We start from the raw sequence: 24,507 nt of genomic DNA, 5'->3' as shown, positions 1-24,507 counted from the left end.
GACACAGAAGAGAAGGGCCAGGAAACAGAAGCCAGAAAACAGAAAAGGGAACATCAGATTCTTTTCATCTGGAAAACCAGGTTCCCCAGAAATCACAAGGGTCATGAGAAGACAGCCGGGGTGGAGTGGGGGGCAGGTGTTCAAACTTGGGGACACTGCAGGCCGGGGATCTAAGAAGCCAGGTCACTGGAGAGGCCTCGCTGTGGGTGTCGAAGCAGGGGATGGGGCTGCTGTGAGCAGGGGGCCTTGGGGCCTCAGGACAGCCCACTGGTGATGCCCACGAGGATGCAAGGGGTCAGTCAAGGCTTGGTACGGACTGAGCCCAAAGGTGCAGGACAGTGGTCTGACAGCACCTGTGAATAACTTCTCTGAGACACTGTCATGCACTGGAGACACAGAGTGAGCAATGAGGCGACAGGTGACGTCGGTGGGCCTGTGGTCAGGGGTCCGAATCCAGAAATCCAGAAATCTCCATGGAAGGACATGTGGGAGGCCTGAGCCAGGACGGGGGTGAGAAGGGCAGTGAGGAGGAAGGGAGGGGTTTCAGGAAGAGTCAGCAGGTTGTGCAGCCTGGAAGGGGCTGGGCCCCGGGCTCCAGCTGCCATGTGGGGAGGGGACACCTGACTTCCCCTGCCGGGGGAGCAGCAGGTAAACCACAAGCCCACCAAGATTTCATTAAAACCTGCAGTAAGAGCTTGATAGGACCTAAAGGCCAGCTGACTGTACTTCCTCATTCAATGGATAAGAAAACGGAAGCCCGGACACACAAAGAACTTCTAAAGCCCACCCAGCAAGTCTGGCAGAGCTGGGACTAGAACCCAGCTCTCAGGCCCTCTGTCCACTGTAAGCTCCCAACCAGCGTCCCTCCCATAGGCTAAAGGATGCTGAGCCTGGGGAAGCCCCACGGTGTGCCTGGTGTTGCCCCCTGTTGTAACACCTGGTATAATGTGGACACCTTAGAGGAGGCAAACCTTCTTGAAGGACAACATCAAGGGAAGGAAGGGGCACAATGCCTGGGCTGGGACTACAGGAGCTCTGCCTGCTCACCTGCACGCTGGTTTGTTTTTAATACAGCGAAGAAAACCATGCTCTTCTCTCCCAAGGGCAGCCTGGAGAGCACAGGTGGCAAACACAAGGCCCGTGGACTGAATCCGGCCCAGCACTTTGTTTCTACCCAGCAGCACCAAGCTGTCTCTTAACCATAAAGGAGTAATTACACTTATGCAGTCCTAAAATTACATTTGGCCCCTTGAAGGCAACCAAGTAGCTGATGTGGCCCCCGATGAAAATGAATTTGACACCCCTGCTCTAGAGTTACTGTCCAAACGAATGAGGAATATTGCCCCAATGTATGCCCTAGCAGGAGGCTCTGAGTTTCCCCAAGGAGAAAACCCCACCTCCTACAACCCCTCATTCCAAGCTCTGGCCTTGGGCAGCAGTGAGAAAGCTGGGTGTGGGTCGGATACCTCTTGATGGAGCCAAGAGTAGCCTGCCTGGGTCAGGACCTCCATGGCTCATCCCTGGCGCCCCCAAGTCTGGGCTAATCTGGAACCATGGGACCCAGTGTGGCCTTTGGACACAAGGGAGCCCACTGCCAAGAGGGGGATCCCGTCTGATTGAAGCCCTGTGCAGCTGCTCCCACCTACCAGCTGCTGCTCCTCTTCTCCCCGCACCTCACCCTCATTTCCCTTTCATCCTGAATTAACACCAGAGGGTCACAGCCGATGGCCCTGCAGAAAGTCACGGGGCCACAGACCGGTGTTCTCTTCGTGCTCACTCAGGTCTCTGTGTAGTCGTGCACTCCTGCATTTGTTTGTTCACCTAACGTTCATCCAGTGCCCACCAAGCCAGGCCCGGTCCAAGGATTGCAGAGGTGAGTCAGGCAGCAGGGCGGGGAGGACGGGACCTCTGGGGCAGAGCAGAGGTTGCACACCGCCTGCCTGAAGTCACGCTTTGTTCGCCATACACCATGCTTCATTGTTAATATCTTTATTTTCATTTAAAACCAGTTGACAAATTTTATAAGCAGGAGTTTTCACATAAAATTCAGATTTCCTGGACCTCCGGTAGGACCAGCAACAGGTAGTCCACTTTCCCACATGGCCACTGTGGCCTGAGGCTGTGGACCACTGTCCCTTCAAGTCAGGAAGGCTCCCACTCACCACAGTCTCCGCCACTCCCTAGCGTCCCCAGCCCTGAGTCCCCACGTGAATTGCCACGGTTGTCCTGTTGGTGGTGCTGTTGACGTTCTCAGGCCCAGCCAGCCTCACCAGTTTACTAGGTACCTTGCTCCTGCAAGTTGTCTGGGATCCTTGATCCAGAGTGAAACGGGCTTCAACAGAGACAGCAGAGGGCGCTGTGGGCCCACGGAGGAGAGGCGCCCAGGTGCCGCCCGACTGCCAGAAACTGCAGCGGAGATTTCCTTACAGCCTGGAGAGAGAGGGCTCCTTGCTGCAGCGTGTGTGCGCGTCCTCCAACAGCTCAAACAATGGAGGGCGACCCCAGGAGGGAACGCACCTGAAGTTTCCATTCACGTACTCCTGGGCCGGACCTGCACCGCTCATCCGTTCATAGATGATGTACTCTTTCATTCAAGCATGCATTCATTAAGCATTGATTTAAATATTTTTGTGCACTTGGCAGTGCACTAGGCCCTGTCCTTAGCTCCCAAGGGTTTCAATGTGATTGGGGACTCAGGATATGAGATTATGCCTCCCTCATGTATTGCAGCTCACTCGCGCAGTTCCCCAGCATCAGGCACTAGTGCCTGGTGCTCAACCAATACTGTTGGGAATGAATGAAAAAATAAATAATAATACCTCTCATTAGTGAGCTCTCCCAGCTTTACTGCACTGTTTCCATTCTCAAGGTAGGTCCTGTGATTACCCCTTTTTACTGATCAAGAAAATGCAGCTCAGAGAGGTTAAGTAAATTACCTAATGTCACACAGCCAGTCTGAACTCTAAACAACTATTCCATGTGTCATGTCAGCAGTGTAAGACAGAACGTGCGTGCTCAGGGCCAAGGGGTAGCCCACAGGCTGCCTCGGGCTTTCGGGGGGCAGGGCTATCAGGAGGGGCCGGGGCAGTGAGAGAAGGCTTCCTGACAACTGGACAAAGGGGCTGGTAGAACTGGGAGAGGAGAACACCTTCCCTGATGGAAGCGGGGAGGCTGGGGGAAGCAAGGGCTGGGGAAGGTCCCTATAGTAGGTCCTCCACACACGCGTCCTGGGCTGAGGGGTGGGGGTGCCAGTAAGGACACGGTCCTCCAGCAAACGTGAGGTCTCCCTGTGCCAGCCCTGGAGCACATGAACGCGAACACGAACTTTGCCTGAGGATCCACGGGGATGATGAGACAGAGGCAAAATATGTAAATAACTTCACTCCAGAAAAGGGAGCGTTATGAGCCAGAGGTGATGGGGAGTAAATGTCCCAGGAAAGAGACTGTTTCCCACTGGGAAAAACAAAGCAGGCTTCCTGGACGGGGTAGCATTGAACCCAGCCCTGTGGGGTGGGTAGGACTGCGCCCCGACATGTGGGAGGGGCACACCTGGGCCGAAAGCACCAAAGAAAAGCCTGGAGGTGCTCAGTGGGCCCCAGGGGCTCCAGGGGAGGGGGCAGGAGGCTGACCAGGCCAGGCGGGGCCGCTGTGGACACTTCGTGTGCCGTGCGGAGATGGAGCCACAGGAGGTTCGCAGCCTTGCAGCGGGAGGGGCAGGTCTTGCCCAAGAAGCTACATAAAAACACTTGTCTTTTTGTTATAAGCTCCTTAAGGGTGTGGTTCCCACTAGCAGGATTTAGGAGAGTTAACACTGACAACCCCTGGAAACACTTCAGCCCCAAGGGTCTCTCCTTCAGGCTACAAGAGGGAGGGGTGATCCAGTCACCCTTAGCCAAGCACCAGGATGCCAGAGCCCAGTTCCTGCTATGTCACCAACCAGCTATGTGACCTCGTCATACAAGGGGGTTGACCACCTTACCCCCCACCCCACCCCCACCCCTCCAACCCAGGTTCACCCCCTGTGAATCCAAAAACCCCACTCCAACCCCTCGCCCTCCACAGAGCACTTATCGCAGAGCCAGGAAGGGGAAGGCTCAGCCATCCGTGCTGGGCTGCTCACTGGGGTAGGCTGAGTGGGTCTGCCCACCGCCCCCAGGGGTCCCCAGCCCCCCACCAGCCACTGGCTGTCACAGGGAAGGTACAAACTCAAGGAGGGGAGAGGCGAGGGAGGGGTGCCAGAGGAGAGGCAGCTTGCTCAGTGAGGGCAGGCGGGTGGGGTGGAGGAGAAGTGAGCTAACCCAGCAACTTCCTCCCCAACCAGCTCCTGACCTGGGTCTGGGAATTTCACAAAAAGGCAAAAGGATCTATGTGAACATTTCCTGTTCCGCCCCAGCCCCCTTCCTGGCAGCCCAGCTCCAAGTTGCCACACCGATGGCCTGTGAAGCAATCTTCCCACTAGAGGGCTGAGTGTCCCCGCCAGGGGAGGCCTATAAATGCTGGTCCCACAGTCCACTGTCAAACTTCTCTCTCTGACTCCTCAGCGTTGGTAAGTGAGCTGCCAGCCTCCCTGGCAGGAGCCTGCCTGCTGAGCCTTCCTTTTCACCTTCTACCAGTCTCCCTTTCAAACCCTCCTCCTGGAAGCCCTCCTTGACTAATTCGCTCGCTTTAAGCTCCCTTCACATTTTGTTAGGTCCTGTTCTGCTGAAGCCTCCTGTTCGCACGTGCTCTGCTTTCTGACATTCTCCAGATATTCTAAAAATCGTTTCTCCCACATGTGGGGCAGGGTCATCTCCCAGCTCAATAAAAATCGCGTTCATTTTATCATTTCCCCCTTCATTTCTGTGAGCAGCCAGTAGGAGGTGATGAGGAAGGGTGACAGCGTTTTTTTTTTTTTCTCTAAGCACCCCTTGCTTCTCCTCTGCGCAGAGCACAAGAACACAGGGGACAAAATGCCGTCACTGATGGAATGCAGCATCAACAACGTCATCAAAATTTTCCACCAGTACTCCAGGCAAGAGGCGCACACTGACAGGCTGAACCAGAATGAATTCAAAGAGCTGGTGCAAAAAGAGCTACCCAACTTCCTCCAGGTAGGGCTGGACTCCCGGCGGCCTGACCCAGCCTGGCAAGGGCCTGGGCTAAGGATGGAGGGTGGGGTGCGGTCTGCAGCAGCCAGCAGGAAAGTGTGAGCCTTCAGCCCAGCCGGCAGCGGCAGCCCAGCACTACGGGCGCTCCAGCCGAGATGGCACAGGCAGGGTCAAGAAAGAGGGAGTGACCCTGGGCTGTGTGCCAGCCCTGCCCGGGCAGGGGCCTGTGGTGGTGAACAGGGACCTGACTCCCAACGGGAGTGACACACAGTAAAGGTGCTGACTGATAAAGGGCACAGGTAAATCCAGTGTCAATTTGAGCCTGAGAGAGAGTGAGAGATGCTGTAGGTGAGTGGGGCTGGGCAGGCAAGCACCTGAGGACGAAGGAGCCTTGGCAGAAGCCGAGCGGACCGGCCGGGCTCAGCTGCGGTGAGAGGAGGCCTGAGGGTGCTGTCCGACGGGAAGGGTCTCTGGCAGGAAACGGACAGATGGCAGGTGGGGGACGCTGCCCCGCCTGGACGTGCACACCTCCCAGGGACGCGCCTGCATCTGCCCATCAAAAAAGGGCTCAGCAGTTCTAAGAAAAAAGGGATTTGTTCCACCAGATATTTTAGGTTTCTTCACAACTTTGGGGGCTTTGGGGGAACAAAGGCCTGGACTAAGACGGTGGGGCACCTGGCTCCCAGTCTCAGCTCCACACCTGGGTGGGCATCCTGGGGGAGGGGGCCAGCCCCCACCTCGGTGGGGTGGGGAGTTGCAGCAGCAGGAGATATCAGGGATGCTGACAGCCCTCCACTGGCCAGACCTCAGCAAGCAGGACGCTGGGTCAGGGTCCACAACGGAGGTTAGTGCTGGCCAGGCTTCCTGTGTGGCCTGAGCCTGTCCCATTCCCCACCCCACCCCCTCTGCCAGAAGCAGAGTGACAGGCCAGGAGGGAAAGCTGGGACCTGGCCAGTGGGCTACCCAGGAGTGACGGCTAGTCTTTCCCAGGGCGACAGCAAAGTGCAGCCAAAATAGATGGTGAGGGAGCGCAGCATGGGGGGAGGGCCTGGGAGAGGAGCTGGGCACGCACAGGCTCCAGAGGGGGCTTAGCCGAGTGCCTCAGCCAGCAGGTGGCTCTGCTGGAACCTGCCCAAACTCACTGCTCTCCGTCCCTGCACAAGGTCCCAAGGGCCCTCTTTTCCTCGGTGCCTCCCGTTACACAGGTTGAATGAGCGTCACTAACTTGTAATCTTGTAACCGTGAGACGGAAGGAAGAGGCAAGGAAAGGAGGGGCACAGTGGCCAGGAGCCAGGAGTGGAGGGGTGGGACAAGACTGGCTCTGAGGCCAACCCAAGTGGTGTGCACAGTCATTGGAAAGTGAATGGCGCCCCGTCGACAGTCGTTTTCAATTTTGGGATTGAGGCCCAGGAGCCATCGGGTCCTTTGCTATGCTACCCATCCCCAGCCCTGACCATCCTGTCTCTCAACCCACAGAAGGAGAATAGGAATGAGGCGGCCATAAAAGAGATCTTGGAGGACCTGGACACAAGTGGAGATAAGCAGCTGAGCTTCGAGGAGTTCGCCATGCTGGTGGCCAAGCTGACGGAAGCAGCCCACGAGGAGATGCACAAGGATGGCCACAGAGGGCATGACCACCAGCATGGGAAAGGCTTCGGGGAGAGCCGCGGCTCCTGCCAAAGCCAGGGTGGCCAAAGCCAGGGTGGCCACAGCCACTAATCAGGAGGCCAGGCCACCCCGTCCCTGAACGAGGGCACCAGGGCTGTGCGCCACGCCGCCTCAGCAGCAGGGCTGGGGGCTAGGGGCTGGGGGCTGGGATCAAATAAAGTGTTCCTCCAAGCCAGCGCTCTGCGTGCTTCTTCCACCCCCGACCTGGCCCTCCCGGGGGTCTGGGTCAGACCCCACGCCCTTTAACTGGGGCCGAGCCCCTTTGTTCGTAGAAACAAGATGAGAAGCCTCAGTGATGCAGTTCTGTTCTGAGCCCCTTGGGCTCACCTCCTGACTGTCGCCTTGCTCCAACCTCAGGCCCCACTGCTCAGGGCCCGGTCATGCCAGCCCAGCTCAGGACTCCCCTGTCCAGCCTGTCACATTGGCCCTTGTCACCACAGAAAGTAAAAAGGGGCGTATCCCACCCTCTGGACATGCCAGCCACCACCCCGCCACGACCCCCTCTTCACCCAAGGCTGTTCACACAGCCATTTCTCTCCAAATAGAGCCTGACTCCTCTGGAGCATCTCAGACAGTGTCTGAGGGGGGATACTGGAGCTCGGGCCTTGAAAACAAGGACAGATGGGGTGTGTTTATCCACAAATGAGGTTCTGAGTCCACGGGAGCAGCTGGTGTCTCCTAAATGAGGCATCTCTCCTGCTCCCCATGGACGCTTGTGCGCACGGATGAAACTCAGGGAGTCCAGCCCATGCCCACCAGCCCATGAGGAGGTTGGACTCTGGGTCCAGAGAGCCTTCCAGGCCTGAAGATTCTGGCTCTGAGTCTGAGGGCAAGCTGACCTCACTGAGGTGACCAAGGTGCCTTCAGGAGGTGAGCGCTCAGGCCAGCAGGGGCACCTGCTTCTCTCGGCTAACCTGTTGTTGGGCCTGGCTCCCAGCTTCTGCCCTCCAGCAGTCTCCAGACCCCGCCACCCACTGCAGAGACATCCCAGAGACTTCTCTGCCCTCTCTTTCTGCCCCCTGTCCTGAGAGCGTCATCAGGCTGGGACAGGCCTTCCAAAGACCATAGCCCAAATCAAGGGTGCTGTCCCTGCCCTGTGGAAGGATTCCACAGAGAAAAGACCAACAGAATTAGGATTTGGAGGAGCTGGAGAAAGGCTGACAGTCCTCTATCCCCCATGTTACCAGTGACTAAATAAAGTGCGGCACAGAGTGGGGAAGGGACCAGCCCAAAGTCCTGCAGTGGCGCAGTTGGCCAAGGGCCTCAGAACCAGCTGGCTTCGGCCGCTGCCCCTCCCAGCCGCCTCCCCAGCCGGCAGCTGAGGGTGAGGAAGGGAGCTGTGAAGCAGACTGCAGCTTTCTGCTCTCCCGCACGCCCCGCTGCAACAGACCAGGCCACCCTGCTCTCATGGCCCTGGGCCTCTGCTGTGGGCACACAACTAGGAGGGCTCCCACTGCAGAGCGGGGGACATCTCCAGAAACTTCTCCAGGCTGTGAGCTTGGGCAAGAGAGTTTAGGACCCCCCAGTTCCTTCCCTGCCTAACCTGGGGACCAGACATCTGGCCACACTCATTTCCGACAGCCCTGCTCAACTCCTCTCAGGTCCCGTAGGGGCCACCCCTTCTGAGGGCAGCTCTGGAGGGGAAAGAGAACCCGCCCGGGAGCTGGGAGGCCCTGGCTGGGCTCTGTCGGTGGCTTGGCCAGGAATCCATGCTTCAGGTAAAGTGGCGCAGGGTCCGGGGCAGGAGAGGAGATGGGGCAGGGGAAGGGAGGGGAGGGGAATGTGCCACAATTACATTTGTGACTCTGCCTCCCACTGGTCTGTGAGCTCCCCGCTGGTGCCGTCTGCCTCGTTCTCTGCTTGACTCCCAGCACCTAGAGCAGTGGCTGATGCATAGTATGTTCCAACCTACTATTGGCTGTCCGGGTGTTCTCGAATTCCTCACATGTTCCATGCTCTCTTCTCAGGGACAGGTATGGAGAAAGGAGGGTGGGAATGAGTTCAGCATATGGAAAGCTTCTGGGTATCATGGAATGTCAAACTGCCAGGTAGGGGGGCAGCAAGGTGATGGAGTCTGAGGCCCCCTCCCCAGGTTTTTTCAGTCATGCCAACCTCTACCTGTTGTACCCTAGAAGGTGCCATTTAAATAAAGAGATTTGTCTTGAAAAAACATTTGAACATTGTTGATTTAACCCAGCCTGCCTTAGCCCCACACTTGAGTGATTCTCCCCAACATTCATGCCCAGTGGTAGCCAGGGCCCTGCCTGCACCCCTCTGGGAAGGGGAGCTTGCTCCTTTGTCACTGGCACTTAGAAAGCCTTCCAGTTCGTGGAGCCAGAATCTGTCTCCTTGGGCCTGTGGGGCATTAATGCTAGTTTCCCTCCACATCCGTGGGGACACAGAGAAACCTAACCCTTTTCATGCATGCAGCCACCCACCTACTTCTTCAAAACATTTCCCTGAATGGCATCCAGCTTTCCTCTAGCCTCTGAGCCTTTGCACCAAGAATGTCCTCCCCACCCTGGTGTCTTGGTGTCATCGCCTCCATGGAGACTTCCCTGACCACTCACTTTCCTTAAGTATATAAAGACTTCTTCTGTCAGGCCCATCGAACTCTTGGATACTTCTCCCTTTGCACTTCCAATGTGGGATTGGAAACCCTTATCAACAAGTCTGGCATGGCCCCGCAGGCAGGGACTGCGGCTGATTCGCCACATGTCCCCTGGTGCCAGCAGGGAGCAAGCTGTCAGTGAGACTTATGGAAAAGTAAGTGAAGTTAGGGTGGTCCTAGGACCTGATGGGCTGGAGAGTGAGATGGGGACAGCTGTGGGCATCAGGGACATGTCCACATGCAACCTACATGCTGGGAGACGGTGGAACAGCAGGGCGGCAGGGGACAGAGCTTCTAGACGTCAAGCACTCTTCCTTCACCTTACTGCTCTGCTAGCTTGTCCTGAGAGTCAGAGATTGCTCTAGACCCAGGGGAGGGGGCCTGACAGCCAGGCGCTTTACACAGCCCGGTGGAATTTTCTTTAAACATATTTAAAAGAGCTGGTCAAGATGAGTTAGCCCCTTCCACTCCAGAAAAACCCTGATTCTGTTGAGTAGAGGAGAGCTGGCTTCTTCCCTCTGAGAGGGAACGACGGTGTCAATGTCAAGGTTAAGATGTCCACCCCAAGTAAGAATTGGTGACTACTTGTATGATTAATGTGTCTTTTTGGAAAACAAGAACTTCGGGGTTTCCCTGACATCACAGTTACTGAAGAACAGCGAACCTGTCATCGGAGGTCACCTGCTGTCCTTAGCTGTGGAGCCTGAACTTCTGGATGGCTGTCAAGAGGATGAGGAAGCAGCAGTCTCAGACTAAGCTGCCAGACCCTGCCCAGATACTTAACAATACTCTGACTGTGCTCCAGGGCCAGGGCGATGCGAGATGCTCCCGGAACCAGGGGTGGAGGTGAGTGATCGCATCAGTCACTTGTCAGTCCACTCAGCAGACGCTCATCGCGGACTCACTGTATGTCAGACACCATAACGCTCCGAGGGGCCCCCGGGAAAAAGAAGGCTTCACCCTGTCATTAAGGCACTCCCAGGACTGCAGGGCAGGCAAGACAGCTCCTCAAGTAATTCAAATATGGAAAATGCTGGGCCAGCAAGGTGAAAAGTTCTGGGAGGCTTTGAGGCGGGAAGGCTGACCGTCAGCCAGGCTGTCACCATGGCAGGCAGGGATTACAGTGGCATCGAGCATGGCAGTGGCAGGCGTCCCAGAAGAAACATGCAGATGCCTGAGACATAGGAGAGCATGTGTGCAAAGGCCTGGACGCGGGTGGAGGTGGGGTCTGGGCGGCACTGAGGAGCCCCTGGGCTCAAGGGGGTCAGGGAGGGAGAGAGGAAAGCGGGGCAGACGCTGGGCCACAGCGCTCACACTTTCAGCAGGAGAATGGAGGGCAGGAGCAGTGAAGGTTTTAGGGTAGGAATGATATCATCATAACTGTATTTTAAGAAATTGTCCCTGTGAGATGTGGATTTGGCATGGGAATGAGACCAGCGGCACAAGGCCCAGGAGAGGCTACCACCATTGTCAAGGTCACTTCTCTGAGAACATGAATTCAGCCAGGATCTCAAGTGCCAGGCCCCATCTCCCTGGGCAGGCATGCCCTGCAGTCCCTAGAGCAGGGGTGTCAGACTCATTTTCACCAGGGGCCACATCAGCCTCGAGGTTGCCATCGAAGGGCCAAATGTAATTTCAAATCCTTAGCAGTTAAGGAGTAGTTACACTTATACAGCCTAAAATCGTTTCAGCCCTTGGAAGGCAACCATGAGGCTGATGTGGCCCCTGGTGAAAACAAGTTTGACACCCCTGCCCTGGAGGATAAAGAAAACACTTTTGCGCTGTTCCCCAAGATTTGCTTCAGCTTTCGCCAGCCCGGTGGGGTGGTGAGGCAATCTTGCACAACCCTGACACCAGCCCTGCTCTGAAATAAACTCCAGATCCCCGCCTCAGTGCCCTGCCCACCTCCCAGCAGTTGCTGAAAACATACATTTTAGAAAGCCCTGTGTCATGGGTTTTGACATTCCAATGACCAAAGTGACAACAGGACTGAAACAACTGGTTGCTCAAGTCCTGTTGCCTGAGGTGAGGAGCGAAGAGGAGGTGGCGGCAGAGGCAGGTGCAGGGGGGACAGGAGTCTGACACACAGCTGGGGGCAGCCCCAGCTGGAGTCTCTTCCCTCCCTCGCCTCTCCCCGCCTCTCCCCTTCCATCGCGCCTGCCCCGCTCCTCTCTCTCCACTCTCCTGTCAGTCGCTCCCTCCCTGGCTGCTCACTGCCCTCCTGGGGTCTTGTCAGTGAGTGCAGTCCCAAGTAACTGGGGTTCCGGGGATGGGAATGCCTTAGAAAGTAACTCGGGGTCACGCCTAACCAAGGGTGACTCCAAAGGAAGTGGATATGCTCAGCTTGTGAGGTGCCTGTAAATAATGGAAGGAACGATCACAAGAGAAAACAGTTGAAGGGCTGAGGATGCTGAACCCGGAAAAGAGGAGCAGGGGCCAGGACAAGTGCCTTCAAATATTGCTGAGGTCTGGGCAGAGGAGTTGGCTCCACGGCAAGGCCTCCCAAACCCATGCGCCGCCCTCCAAGTCCTCCGCGCTCCCCTCCGCCACCACAAGCGTCTCACTAGCATTTTCTGTCTGCTGCTCATTCGCTTGGGTAGGAAACAGGAGCTCTATTAACTCCAACATGCAGCAGCCATTCCTTCGCTCAGAGACGGCCACAGAGGCGCTACTGCCGTTGGGGCGCCCTCCGAGGTGGGGGCCACCAAAGGAGCAAATCCCAGCTCTCCTGAGCTTACCTCTAGGGGAGAGTCAGACAAAGAATAAACAATAGATAAGTTCAGATGGCGATGAGTTTCTCGAAGAAAATAAAAGAGTGACATGATAGCCCTGGCCGTGTGGCTCAGTTGGCTGGAGCATCATTCCATGCACCAAAAGATTTCCGGCTCAATTCCTGGTCACATACTTAGGTTGCAGGGGTTTTCTGGGTCAGGGTGCTTATGAGAGGTAACCAATCTAGAGAGAGAGAGAGAGATTTTTCTCTAAAAATCAAACATGTCCTCAGGTAAGGACTAAAGAAATAAAGAGTGACAGGATAAAGTGACTGGGTGTGCCGCGGGCAGTGGGGGAGGGGGGGCGAGGCGGGGAGGTGGGAGCCAGTAACAGTGAAAGTGAGATCTGAATGAGGAGCACTGAAAACCAGAGGGTCTTGATCAGGCAAGTGACTCCACACGACTGCCAAGTGGAGGAGGTCATCCTGGCTCCCTGCGGAGAGGGCTGGCCAATCCAGAGCAGAAGTTTGGGGACCAGTCAGAAGGCTGCTCAAGGAGCCCTCAGTCTCATGGGGGCCACAGACGCCCAAGTGGATATTTTCAATATTATGTTGTAGAGAAAGAGAAGCGGAGGTGGCTGATGAGCACAAACCCCTGGGAGCACAGAGGAGGTGTTTTTCTGTTTGTTTGGGTTTTTTTGTTTTTTGGTTTTTTGTCTTCTTGGCTAGAGTGGAGGCAGGGGAGACAGGTGAAGGTATGAGGAAAGCTTCCTCAGAGTGGGTTTTGAAAGGGCTGTGTTAGGCAACAAGAGAAATCAGAGACACACAGGAAGTCAGGGTTTTGCAGTCTAGTTTGCTTTCTTTCAACTTTGAAGATTTTCTATTGGTCACGTTAAAATGCTGAGTCCCAGCTACTCCTGCTCTGGGGCTCTGGCAGCCACCCCACTGAATCCAGAGCCTTCTCCTGACTTCCAAAGCCCTGATACACCAGTTGGCACTGCCTGCGTTGTGCCAAGAGCCTGTCTGAAATGTCTTCCTGAAGGGCAGGGTGGGGTACACATAGCTCCCAAGACAGTGACATTGGTCCCTTATCACACACTGACACCCTTGCCCAGAGGCTTCTGTCAGACTAGTCGTCCCCACAGGAGCCTGAGAGCAGAACAGGCAGATGAGGCCTGGTGTCCCCAAGCTGCAGACTACACTGGACGGAGGTGGAAATGTGAGGGTGTGTGAGTGGGTGAGCTCCCAGGAGGATGTAACATTTGGGTTGGGTCTCGGCAGACAAGCAGGACTTCCAGAGCTAAACAAGGGCCCAGCCGCCTGGTGCTGGAACAGAGCAGACTCTGTACAATGTGAGTGAAGGGGAGAGGGGGCACCTCAGACAAAGTGAACAACAGGACACCAGATGCAAATCCGAGAAGTCTGCCAGCTCATGGGGACACTGGAGAAGGTTCTGGGATGGCTGGAGACTAGGGCTCACGGCAGCTGACAGGAGGCAGCTGGCAGTTGAAGGCGGGAGGCTGGTGAGGACAGGTCAGTGTCTGAGGTCCTGCGGCTCCAACAGTCCTCACGTTCGCTGGCTCGTTTCATGGTACCTGCCAACGTCGGGAGACTAGGCTGTGCATTTTCATGGACGGACTAGAGATCACCTCGTCCAAGTACTGCACTTCAGAAACAAAAAAATTCAGGTTCAAAGGAGGGCAGTCACTTGCTCAAACTCCAAGAAGCAGTTGAGCTGGGAGCTAACCAAGCACATGTGATTCCAGGTCGAGGACGCTTTCCATTCCCCTCAGGTGCCTCGGATGGATTCTGACCAAGCTTGGGGGCCCTTAAACTTTTTAAAAACAGGACTTAAGTTCAGTTTGTGGTTCAATTGGTTGTTTTGAAACAAAGTCACGGCTGGTGAATGTTTTCAAAATAGCAAATGCACTGAGTTTTTCTCTTTTTTTGTTAAAATATATTTTATTGATTATGCTATTACAGTTGTCCCATTTTTTTCCTTCCCTTTATTTCCCTCTGACCTGCACCTCCCCTCCTACCCTCATTCCCCACCCCCTTAGTTCATGTCCATGGGTCATACATATAAGTTCTTTGGTTTCTCCATTTCATATACTATCCTTAACCTCACCCTGTCTATTTTCTATCTACCATTTATGCATCTTACTCCCTGTACCTTTTCCCCTATTCTCCCCTCCTCCTCCCCACTGATAACACTTCATGTGATCTCCATTTCTGTGATTCTGTTCCTATTCTAGTTGTTTGCTTAGTTCACTATTGTTTTTGCTTTTTTTAGGTTCAATTGTTGATAGTTGTGAGTTTGTTGTCATTTTACTGTTCATATATTTTATCTTCTTCTTTTTCTTAGATAAGTCTCCTTAACATTTCATATAATAAGGGCTTAGTGATGATGAACTCCTTTAACTTGAACTTATCTGGGAAGCACTTTATCTGCCCTCCCATTCTAAATGATAGCTTTGCTAGATAGAGTCATCTTGGATGGAGGTCCTTGAATTTCACGACTTTGAATACTTCTTCCCAGCCCCTTCTTGCCTGTAAGGTTTCTTTGGAGAAATCAGCTGATAGTCTCATGGGAACTCCTTTGTAGGTAACTGCCTCCTTTTCTCTTGCTGCTTTTAACATTCTCTCCTTATCTGTAATCTTGGGTAACTTAATTATGATGTGCCTTGGTGTGTGCTTCCTTGGATCCAACTTCTTTCAGACTCTCTGAGCTTCCTGGACTTCCTGGAAGTCTGTTTCCTTTGTCAAACTGGGAAAGTTTTCCTTCACTATTTTTTCAAAGAATTTTTCAATTTTTTGCTCTTCTTCTTCTTCTTCTGGCACCCCTATGATTCAGATGTTGGAGCATTTGAAGTTTTCCCAGAGGTTCCTAAGCCTCTCTTCATTGTTTTGAATTCTTGTTTCTTCATTCTGTTCTGATTGAATGTTTATTTCTTCCTTCTGGTCCAAACCGTTGATTTGAGTCCCAGTTTCCCTCCCTGCACTGTTGGTTACCTGTATACTTTTCTTTATTTCACTTTGCATAGCCTTCACTCTTTCCACTATTTTGTAACCATACTCAACCATTTCTGTGATCATCCTGATTACCAGTGTTTTGAACTCTGCATCTGATAGGTTGGCTATCTCTTCATCACTTAGTTCTTTTTCTGGAGTTTTGATCTGTTCTTTCATTTGGGTCATAGTTCTTTGTCTCTGTGCACCTGTTATGTTGTAAGGGGAAGAACCTTAGCTATTTGCCAGGGTGGAGCAACCCAGTTAGCTGTGTTGTGGTGCTGTATGTGGGGGAGGGGTCCAAGAGGGAGCAATGCCACTTGCTCTGCTCTCCTGGCTTTCAGTCACTTACCACTCTACCCACAAGTAAATTGGGCCCTTCTGGTTCTGATTCCCTGGTGCATGGGTTTGTGTTCATTCTAGGACCCTATGGGTCTTTCCAATAAACTCTCCTATGAGGCTGGGAGTTTCTCCCACTGTCACAACCCCCTCAGGTTTTTACAGCCAGAGGTTTTGAGCCTTTATTTTCCCATGCTGGAACTATGGATTGCATGGTCTGTCTCCCTACCCAGTTATTCCTCCCAGTTAAAAACTTCACACACGAATGTGGGACCACCTAGCCCACCTGGTCCTCCAGCTGCCACCTTGCCATGTCCTCTCCACCCCAGCTGCCCAACTCCACCCCATCTCCCAGTCTGGATGAAAGTTTCTTCTTTAATTCTTTGGTTGTCAGACTTCCATACAGTTTGATTTTCTGGCAGTTCTGGTTGTTTTTAAAATTTTTATTATCCTTCTTTTGGTTGTATAAGGAGGCAAAGTGTATCTACCTACCACCAACACACTGAGTTTTTTTCTTGTTGTTTGGTTATTTTTTTACCTGATTCTAATACTATATCCCTCAGAAGTGGTCACAGATATATGTGAGTGCATTGAACAGGAATCCCAGTTTGCAGAACAACAGCTCAGTCTAGTTTGAAGGCCTTTAGAGAAAGACTGTACCTAAGCACCCTTGGATGCTTGTGTAACACTGATCAACTTTAACTATAAAAGTAACCCCTAAAAATAACCTCAGTCTTTGCTGTGGTTTATAATAAGCTTCACCTATTGTGGCTGCTGCAGAGAGAGGGTAGCTGACCAACTACAACTATTACCTCCTACATAAATTAGTACCTTACTGGTTAATGCTAACATCTATTGAACGCTCACTCAGAAATTTAACTTTAGTCCTTATACTCTTGGATGCCACCCTTTTAGTCCAAAGAATAACCTCCTTCCTACTTAAATTTAGATCCTATTTAAATTCTCCTTCATCCCATCAAAGTATCTCAGAGTGTTAAAACTGGGTGACACCTGGGTGTTCATCTAGCCTAAACTCTGCAAATGAGTATCTTCAGTTCCTTTGAATTCTTCAAAAATAAAGAAAACAGAGGTTCAGACAGGCAAAGTGATTTGCCCAAGGTCACCCAGCTAGTGAGGGCCTCCCTAGAATGCTCCCCCATTCTCACTTGATGCCAGAAGCCTTCCAGGCTGGGGCTATTACAAGACCATCACCTCTGGACCCAAATTCCTTTGTCCTCTGCCAATCCCACTTCACCCTCATCTTCAGCCTCTCCACCCTGCCTCATCCCCAGCAAAGGGGTCACCACAGGCTCCTGTTGTACTTTCCACACTTCCTTCCTGCTTCTGCTTTGCCTCACCTTCAAGTCTCACAGGTGCAGTCCCTCTGGTGTGTGGTCCAGCAAATCTATAAACCCAGGCCTCAGGGGTCAAAACCAGTCATTTCCTGGTCTCTGTCCTGATTCCTAACTTTCTACACATTATCTCCAATACATTCTCTACAACCAAGTTCCATAAGTTTTTAGTACCTATATTTTCTTCTAGATAATTTATTGTTTCAGATCTTATATTTAATTCTTTGATCTTTTTGTACATGGGGACAAACTGTAATCTAGTTTCGTTCTTTTGCATTGGCTTTTCATTTTTCCCAGCACCATTTATTGCAGAGGTTTTCTTTTCTCCATTGTGTGTTTTTGGCTCCTTTGTCAAAAATTATTTGCCCATATACACGAGGGTTTATCTCTGGGCTCTCAGTTCTGTTCCATTTGTCTAGGTGTCTATTCTTCTGACAATACAATGCTGTTTTGATTATCATAACTCTGTAGCATAATTTGAAGTCAAGTAGTGTGATACCTCCAGCTTCATTCTTTTTCTCAAAATTGCTTTGGCTATTTGGAGTCTTCTGTGGTTTTGTATAAATCTGATGCCAGCTGCTCTTTCTATGTCAAAACAAAGAGGGCACTGTATGGGATTTCTGCTGCCCCAGGTTCTCCCTAACAAAGTTGAGTATCTGCAGGCAAGGATTTTGTCTTTCATCTCTGTGCCCTCGGCATCTAGCTCAATGTCTGAGAAAAAAACCTTTGGCTTCCACAGGAGGCCTACTGCACTGCAGCCATGTCTCTAGTGATTCCTGAGACGTTCCAGCACATTTTGCAAGTACTCAACACCAATATTGATGGTGACAAAAAATAGCCTTTGCCATCACTGCAATTAAGGGTGTGAGGCGAAGATACGCTCATGTGGTATTGAGAAAAGCAGACACCGACCTCACCAAGAGGGCAGGAGAGCTCACAGAGGATGAGGTGGAACGGGTTATTATCATTATGCAGAACCCATTCCAGTACAAGATTCCGGACAGGTTCTTGAACACACAGAAGGATGTAAAGGATGGAAAATATAGCCAGGTCCTGCTCTATGGTCTGGACAACAAGCTTCGTGAAGACCTGAAGCAGCTGAAGAAGATTCGGGCCCACAGAGGGCTGCACCACTTCTGGGGTCTTCATGTTCGAGGCCAGCACACCAAGACCACAGGCCACCAGGGTCTCACTGTGGGTGTGTCCAAGAAGAAATAAATCTCTAGGCCTTGTCTGTTAATAAATAGTTTATGCACCTGTGGGAAAAAAAAACCTTTGGAGGAATCCTCCAAAATGTATCCTACCTTCAGAATATATCCAGAGCCTGGCCACCCCTTGCCGCCACCTTTACCACCACCCTAGTGCAGTCCTCCTTCTCTCCTGAGGTCTGGGGCTACACTTCCAGGACAGTCACCATGAGCTACACATGACAGCTGGACAGCTACACGTGACAGCTGGACACAGCTCCCCACCACAAGCATGAGCCATGCTGTAAGTGTAAAACGCACACTGGATGTCAGGCTTAGAAACAAAGAGAAGAATGCAAAATAATGATAATTTTGATATTATTTAAGTGATGCTAATTTTGATCTATTGGGGCTTATAAAATATATTATTAAAATTAATTTCCTCAAATTATGGCTACAAGTACACTTACAATTACAACAGAAATGTAGCCCCATTATATTTCTCTTGGCCAGTGCTACTCTGGGGAATCCTTCTTTAGCCAGTCTCCCTGCTTCTACTCTTGCCTGCCTCCTGCTATCTCTTCTCCATAAAGGCAGCCAGAGTGATACTTCAGAAGTGTAAGTGAAATCATCTCTCTCCCTTGCTCAAAAGCCCCCAGTAGCTCCTGAACCCACTTAAAAAACAAGTCCAAAGTGCTCCCCATGGTCTGTAAATAGGACCTGCTCTCTGCCCCCTGCAGGGGGCACACCTGCCACCAGCCCCATCTCAGCTCCTGCACCTTGCCTTCAGTGCTGTTCTTCAAGCAGGTCGAGCATGTGTTCACTTCAAAGCCTTAGCTTCTTCTCACCAGGAGTGCTTGGCCCCCAGATACCTGCGGCGGCTCTCCTTCCTGTCTCAGATTTCTGCTCACACACATTCGTTGATCACCCTCTCCAAACCAGCACCCCTCCTTCCCCGACCTGACTTCCCCACTTTAGCTTTCTTCATATCACCTCTCATTACCTACTGGTGTATCATGAGATATATTTTTATTTGTTTGTCTATTTATTTCCTACCCCTCCCCAAAAGAATGCAAGCTCCAAGAGGGGAGAAACTCTGTGTCTTTGATTTCTGGCGATCATAGATGCTTGGTGAATATTTGTGGAATGAATGAATGAATGCACAAGTAGTGAACATTTACTAAATAGGTAGTGAATAAATGACAAACAGAGAAAGGGGTCCCAGGGTCCTATAAATGAGACCTGTCAGAATAGCAGGGGTGAGTTGTGATCAAGTTTGAAAACCATAGTTGTGGAAAGAAAAAAAGTGCACAGACACTGTTAAGAACTTTTGAAGAATGCATTTATTTACTTCTCCTCAGTTCTTCTTGCGGACCTTGCTAGGGAAAAGCCACTCAGAGCTTCCTAGTGTTTGTGGATATTCTCATGGCCAGTTTCTGGCACACTGGCCACCAGGGATATAAATTCACTAAACATGACCTGTCCATCTAAATTATCCAGTTCTCAGAATATTCTGTTAATGGTGGGTTGATGTTTGGTGTTCTGAGGGAAGAGGGCAGCAGACACAGTGAGCTCAGACCCTCCTTCCTGGAGAGAGGAAGGGAGTCTAGCCTGAGGTGACAGAGTGAGTCAACTGAGAGGGGGAGGTGCAGCCCTTGTCCCACAGCAGGGGGAGAACTTCCCTGGGTGCTCACACTGAGGCTGAACCCACCCAAGTCCTTACCCCTCGGTCACCCTTTAGTTCACCGTGAAGGGCAACCACCGACCTTGATGGTGTTGTCAAGCTCCTTTGTGATCAGCTGCTTTAGCTCACCCTTGGAGAAGGCGTCAAAGTCCCCCACCTGAACTGCGTGCTGGTGGAAGACGTTGATGATTCCCTCCAGGTGGTCTTCCAGCTTAGTCGTCTTCCCAGTCTCACGTTCACCTTCAGGAGACAAAGAGAGTCTAGGACAGCTCCTCCTCCACCCCCACATCACATCTCTCCTCTCTTTCTGCATCAAACGTTTAAATAAGGAATGGCTTCCCGTTGCATCTGCTTTGTGTCCTCCCAGCTCTGTGTTTGGTCCGTGGTGAACTGCTCATCTGTGGGTTGGAGGGGGGGAGAGTTGGGAGGATATATAACTCCATTTAACATCTAAAAGAATCGGCCTCAGTTGCCACAGTTGCCAGTGTTCCACCGCCCCGTATTTCCTGGGGAGTATAATTCAGAGGGGGTCACTCACTCATGCTCAGCTGAGGAGAGTTCGTGGCTCCCCAGGCTGTTCCTTTTCCCCAGGTGATGGCACTTTGGCCGCAGGTCCCTTACAGACGTTCCCCAGCCCACCCACTTTGCCATCCCTGTGTCCTGAGACCGGGTCTACCTAGCACAGCCAGGGCTGTTCTCTTGGGTCCAAAATGCAGTCAGCCCTTCACTTCATAAGATATGTAAGTGTCTAATCACTATGTTGTACACCTAAAACTAATGTATTCTTATATGTCAACTGTAACTGAAAAATAAAATTTAAATTAAAAAAAATTTTTGGATAACCCTGGCTGGTGTGGTCCAGTGGATTGAGTGCCAGCCTGTGAACTGAAAGGTCACTGGTTCAATTCCCAGACAGGGCACCTGCCTGGGTTGCAGGCTAGGTTCCCAGTTGAGGATGTGTGAGAAGCAACTGATCAATGTATCTCTGGTTCATTGATGCTTCCCTCCCTCTTTTTCTCTGTCCCTTCTCCTCTCTCTAAAAATATACAAATAAAATCTTTTTTTTTAAGAGCAGTTCATTAACTGTAACAAATGTACCAGATGAATGTGAAATGTTCATAAGGGGAAAACTGTGTGCTAGTGTACAGGAACTGCTTATATTATCTTCTCAATTTTTGCCTAAATCTAAAACTCTTCTAAAACGTAAAGTGTGTGCACTTTTGAACGTGAGTGTGCATTGAGCACTCGCCACAGGCCAGGCTCTGCCTTCACTGACCCCCGCGGGGGGAGTGCTGTCAGCACGCTCATTCTGCAGATGAGGGAAATGAGTTTAGACAGGTTAAGTGACTTTTCACACTCTAATCTCTCTGCTTTCAAAAACTTTGCTTTGTCACTTTTTCCCTAAAGGAAGAATAGTTCTCTTGTTATGAATAATAATAATAATAATAGCTGTTCATAATCTCTGTAAAACACATAATTTTGCTAGATGCAGATATTCTCGTCAAACTCTGATTTTTGTTCTTTCGGTTTTTTTTCCTAATGCTATCAATTCTTGATTAGCCTTTAAAAAATTCTTTCCTTGATGCACCCCCACTCCCATCCCTAAGTGGAAAGTCCTGTCCTAGGCTCAGGGGCAAAGAAGCACAAATTCCGTGGCTGCCTTATTGGAATTTGGTATCACATGGGTTCAGGCACCTTCCTAAATCATAACACAGAGAGTTCACCTCACAGGACCCAGGTGAGAGTCCTGAGTGGGGCCAGGCCAAGACCAGCAACCCAAATTCCACACTGGAAAGGGGTCCTATGCGAGGCTGCTTTGCAGACCACAGTGGAGGACGGGGAGCAGCTCTGTGCCCCTGGGCAAACCCTGACTTCTGTGAGCCTGTTTCTTAATTTGGGTGTCCTCTCACGGTCTCATTTAGTTTCCAGAGTTGTGGTGAGGCTCAACAGGAAGAATATGTGAGGAAGTGCTTAAAAACAATCAAGTGTGGTGTTTAAATTTTACTTTTGCCCTTACCCACCCAGCATGGATGTGGCTCATTCAGACCAGCGTGGTCACTGGCCACTGGGAGTCTCCTGCAAGAGACCTCCCTCCTCTGTGTCCTGACAGTGGTCACGTGGTAGAGGGGCCTACACCCCTGTCTTTCCTCTGAGGAAGCTCCCCTCGCCCTGCTGAGCACCAGCCCAACGTCCGTGCCGCCCAGCAAGGCCTACAGGGAGACGAGGGAGTCAACAAGCAGCAGGCACCTGGCACAGTTCCTGGCACGTAGAATAATGTCACTTGCCTTACCTTCCTCCCTCCTCCCACCTGGACCCCAGTGAAAAGGTGGGATTGGCCCCAAGGCAAAAGATCAAGCCCTGGCTATGCTCCTTCCTGCTCCATGGTGAGTGCCCTGCTGCTGACCTTGGGGCTTCCAAGGGGATTACTGAGACCTGTGGCCTCCTGGCTGTCACCTGGACCAGCCCTGCCTCTCCCACTTGACAGGAACACCTCAAAGCTGGGACTAGGCAGAAAGGCTGATGCTCAGGGTGGCCAAGGAGAATGAAAGTATGCGACACTCCTCTGTTGACGGTTTGAGATAGATAATACTACAACAGTGAATACGTGCATTATGCATTTGTCAAAACCCACAGATGTACAATGCAAAGAGTGAATCATAATGAGGATTATGGACTTCAGTTAATAACAGTGTATTAATGTCAGCTCATCAGCTGAAGCAAATGCACCACCCCAGTGCAATAGGTGTTAATAACAGGGCACCTGGGAGAGGCAAGGCCAAGAGAGTATATGGAAACTCTACTTCCTGCACAATTTTTTTCCTCTAAAAAAATAGTCTATTATTTCATTTTAAAATTATTGCTACAGCCCTGGCTGGTGTGACTCAGCAGGCTGAGTGCCGGACTGCGAACCAAAGGGTCATTCCCAGTCAGGGCACATGCCTGGACTGAGGGCCAGGTTCTCCGTGGGGGGCACTCAAAAGGCAATCACATGTTGATGTTTCTCTCCCTCTGTTCTGCCTCCCTTCCCCTCTCTAAAAACAAATAAATTTTTTTAAAATTACTGTTACATATAAAATCACTATGTACACATAGTAATAACGTACTACACAATAAGAAATAAGCTTTTCACCTGGCCAGTGTGGCTCAGTTGGTTGGGTGTCACCTGACAAACCAAAAGGTCACCGGTTCAATTTCCGGTCAGGGCGCATGCCTGGGCTGCAATGCGGACACCAGTCAGGGTTCATGTGGAAGGTAGTCAGCTGATGTTTCCCTCTCACATCACTGTTTCTCTCCCTCTCTTTCTCCGTCCCTTCCCTTCTCTCAGAAAGAAGAAAAGAAGCTTTTCAAATAAATTTGGAACCAAATTGATACAGATTCACTTTCACAACTAGAAATATATGTGTCATTCTTTTCTGAAGTATAAAAGATTTACTTTTAGAGAGAGAGAAAGAGGGAGAGAAATATCAATGTGAGAGAAAACCACCGACTGGCTGCCTCCCACTCCACCACACGCAGCCCAAATGAGGACCAAGGGGAGCAGGGGCACCAAACCCACAATCCCGCAAGGGCCCAAAACCAGTGACCAACCCCCCTGTGGGACAACACCCAACCAACTGTGCCACATGGACCAGGTTTAAACGCACATTCTTAAAACAGATTTTCACCTTCAAGAGAATTGAACTAAATGTGATCATGTAAGTATCCTGAAGAGCATATCAAGATAAGGTCAAATTTTTTTAATGTATAGAAACAATGGATTAAGCCAGTAAATCTGAGTAGAAGGTATATTGGAGTTTCTTGTACTATACTTGCAACTTTTCTGTAAGTTTGGAATTCTATCAAACTAAGGCACATCAAATTGAAATTATATCAAAATTATAAGTTACCCCCCAAAAAGTACTCATGGCAACATGTGACTTTGTCAGTCACACCCAATCCGTGGGGAGGGGTACACACAGAGCTTACGGTGAAGCCTGGTGACCAGATGGGGCGGATGGCAGCCCACCAAGGTGGGTTAACCCCCCAAGGTAGCCCAGAGACTGCCCTTTCAGAGGCGCCTTCCCTAAAGCTACCCCCTCCAGGAGGGAAGGGGACTCTCAGGTAAGCAAAGAGAAAGAAAAAGAGGATAGCATCGCTTTAAAGGATGGGAGACTCTGCATCTAAAGAGATCCCATCCCTGGAGAGGTGGAAAGAGCCTCAGATTGGCTCTAACCTCTGAGCAGTGGTGAGAGAGATGGGGAGTGTGACTTCTTCACCTGGCACGCACTTGCTGGCCCTTCATGTCTGCTAGTCTCTCGCTGTCCAGGCATTGGGGGAAGCTGCCATGAACAGGGCAGACACTGTCCTGCCCTCCCTGAGCTTACAGTCTGGGGAGGAGACAGAGTTTCTGCAGGCATCTGGTGAGGCAGGGAGAACAGTGGGAGAGCCAGAGCAGCAGAGGAACTGCTTCTTGTTTCAACAAAGGGCATGCCAGCTTCACCCTCAGTTCCTGCCCGCTGGGAGATCTTGTGTGTCTATGGAGGACACGGGGAAGGCGTTCTCTCCCGCAGTTGTTCTGAAATGCAAAGCCAGTCACTGGATGGATTTTCAAGAAGGATCTCAGGGTTTTCAGGAAGTGAGACCCCAGTCCCTCTGTGCCTTCCCCCTACTTTCCCATCACAACCCCCGGGCATGGCAGTGAAAAAGAGCTACCAAGTTGGACAAGGAAACCACCACTGAAGTGCCAAGGTAGGAAGAGGTTATCAAGGTTTCAGAAATAAAGATTTTTTTAAGTCTAGCCTGGGGACCTGCATTCACAGACTCCCCTGCATGCTTCATTGGCCTAGTTACCATGGCAGCATGGACTCTGAGAAGCAGAGT

The 24,507-nt window shown here is 51.4% G+C and overlaps 2 protein-coding genes and 1 pseudogene across 3 annotated transcripts; 2 read left to right on the top strand and 1 right to left on the bottom strand.

Moving 5' to 3' along the window:
- The first annotated feature begins 4,413 nt into the window (after positions 1 to 4,413).
- Positions 4,414 to 6,931, top strand: S100A9 (S100 calcium binding protein A9). 2 transcript variants are annotated; one of them, XM_036015205.1, is made up of 4 exons: positions 4,414 to 4,546; positions 4,927 to 5,090; positions 5,263 to 5,271; positions 6,564 to 6,931. In XM_036015205.1, exons 2-4 carry the CDS (start codon positions 4,950 to 4,952, stop codon positions 6,804 to 6,806), a joined length of 393 nt encoding a protein of 130 aa, XP_035871098.1. In that variant the 5' UTR covers positions 4,414 to 4,546; positions 4,927 to 4,949; the 3' UTR covers positions 6,807 to 6,931. The 2 variants fall into 2 exon arrangements, with proteins under 2 accessions (XP_035871098.1, XP_028359064.1); XM_028503263.2 differs by lacking the exon at positions 5,263 to 5,271 and having other exon boundaries at positions 4,428 to 4,546.
- A 10,567-nt stretch (positions 6,932 to 17,498) lies between these two features.
- Positions 17,499 to 18,048, top strand: LOC114489066 (annotated as a pseudogene).
- Positions 18,049 to 19,340: 1,292 nt separating this feature from the next.
- On the bottom strand, positions 19,341 to 20,189 carry S100A12 (S100 calcium binding protein A12). Its single transcript, XM_028503129.2, is given in 3 exon segments — positions 19,341 to 19,505; positions 19,730 to 19,887; positions 20,186 to 20,189. Coding segments are annotated over 3 exon segments (300 nt in total). The 3' UTR covers positions 19,341 to 19,367.
- Positions 20,190 to 24,507: the final 4,318 nt, after the last annotated feature.

The sequence above is a fragment of the Phyllostomus discolor genome, chromosome 14, assembly GCF_004126475.2.
Source record: "Phyllostomus discolor isolate MPI-MPIP mPhyDis1 chromosome 14, mPhyDis1.pri.v3, whole genome shotgun sequence".
Lineage (NCBI taxonomy): Eukaryota > Metazoa > Chordata > Mammalia > Chiroptera > Phyllostomidae > Phyllostomus > Phyllostomus discolor.
Note: the sequence above shows the minus strand (reverse complement) of the source record. Positions and strands in the feature narration are given on the sequence as shown.

Coding starts and splice junctions, on each gene's coding strand:
- S100A9 (XM_036015205.1), top strand. CDS start 4,950: ATGCCGTCACTGATGGAATGCAGCATCAACAACGTCATCAAAATTTTC.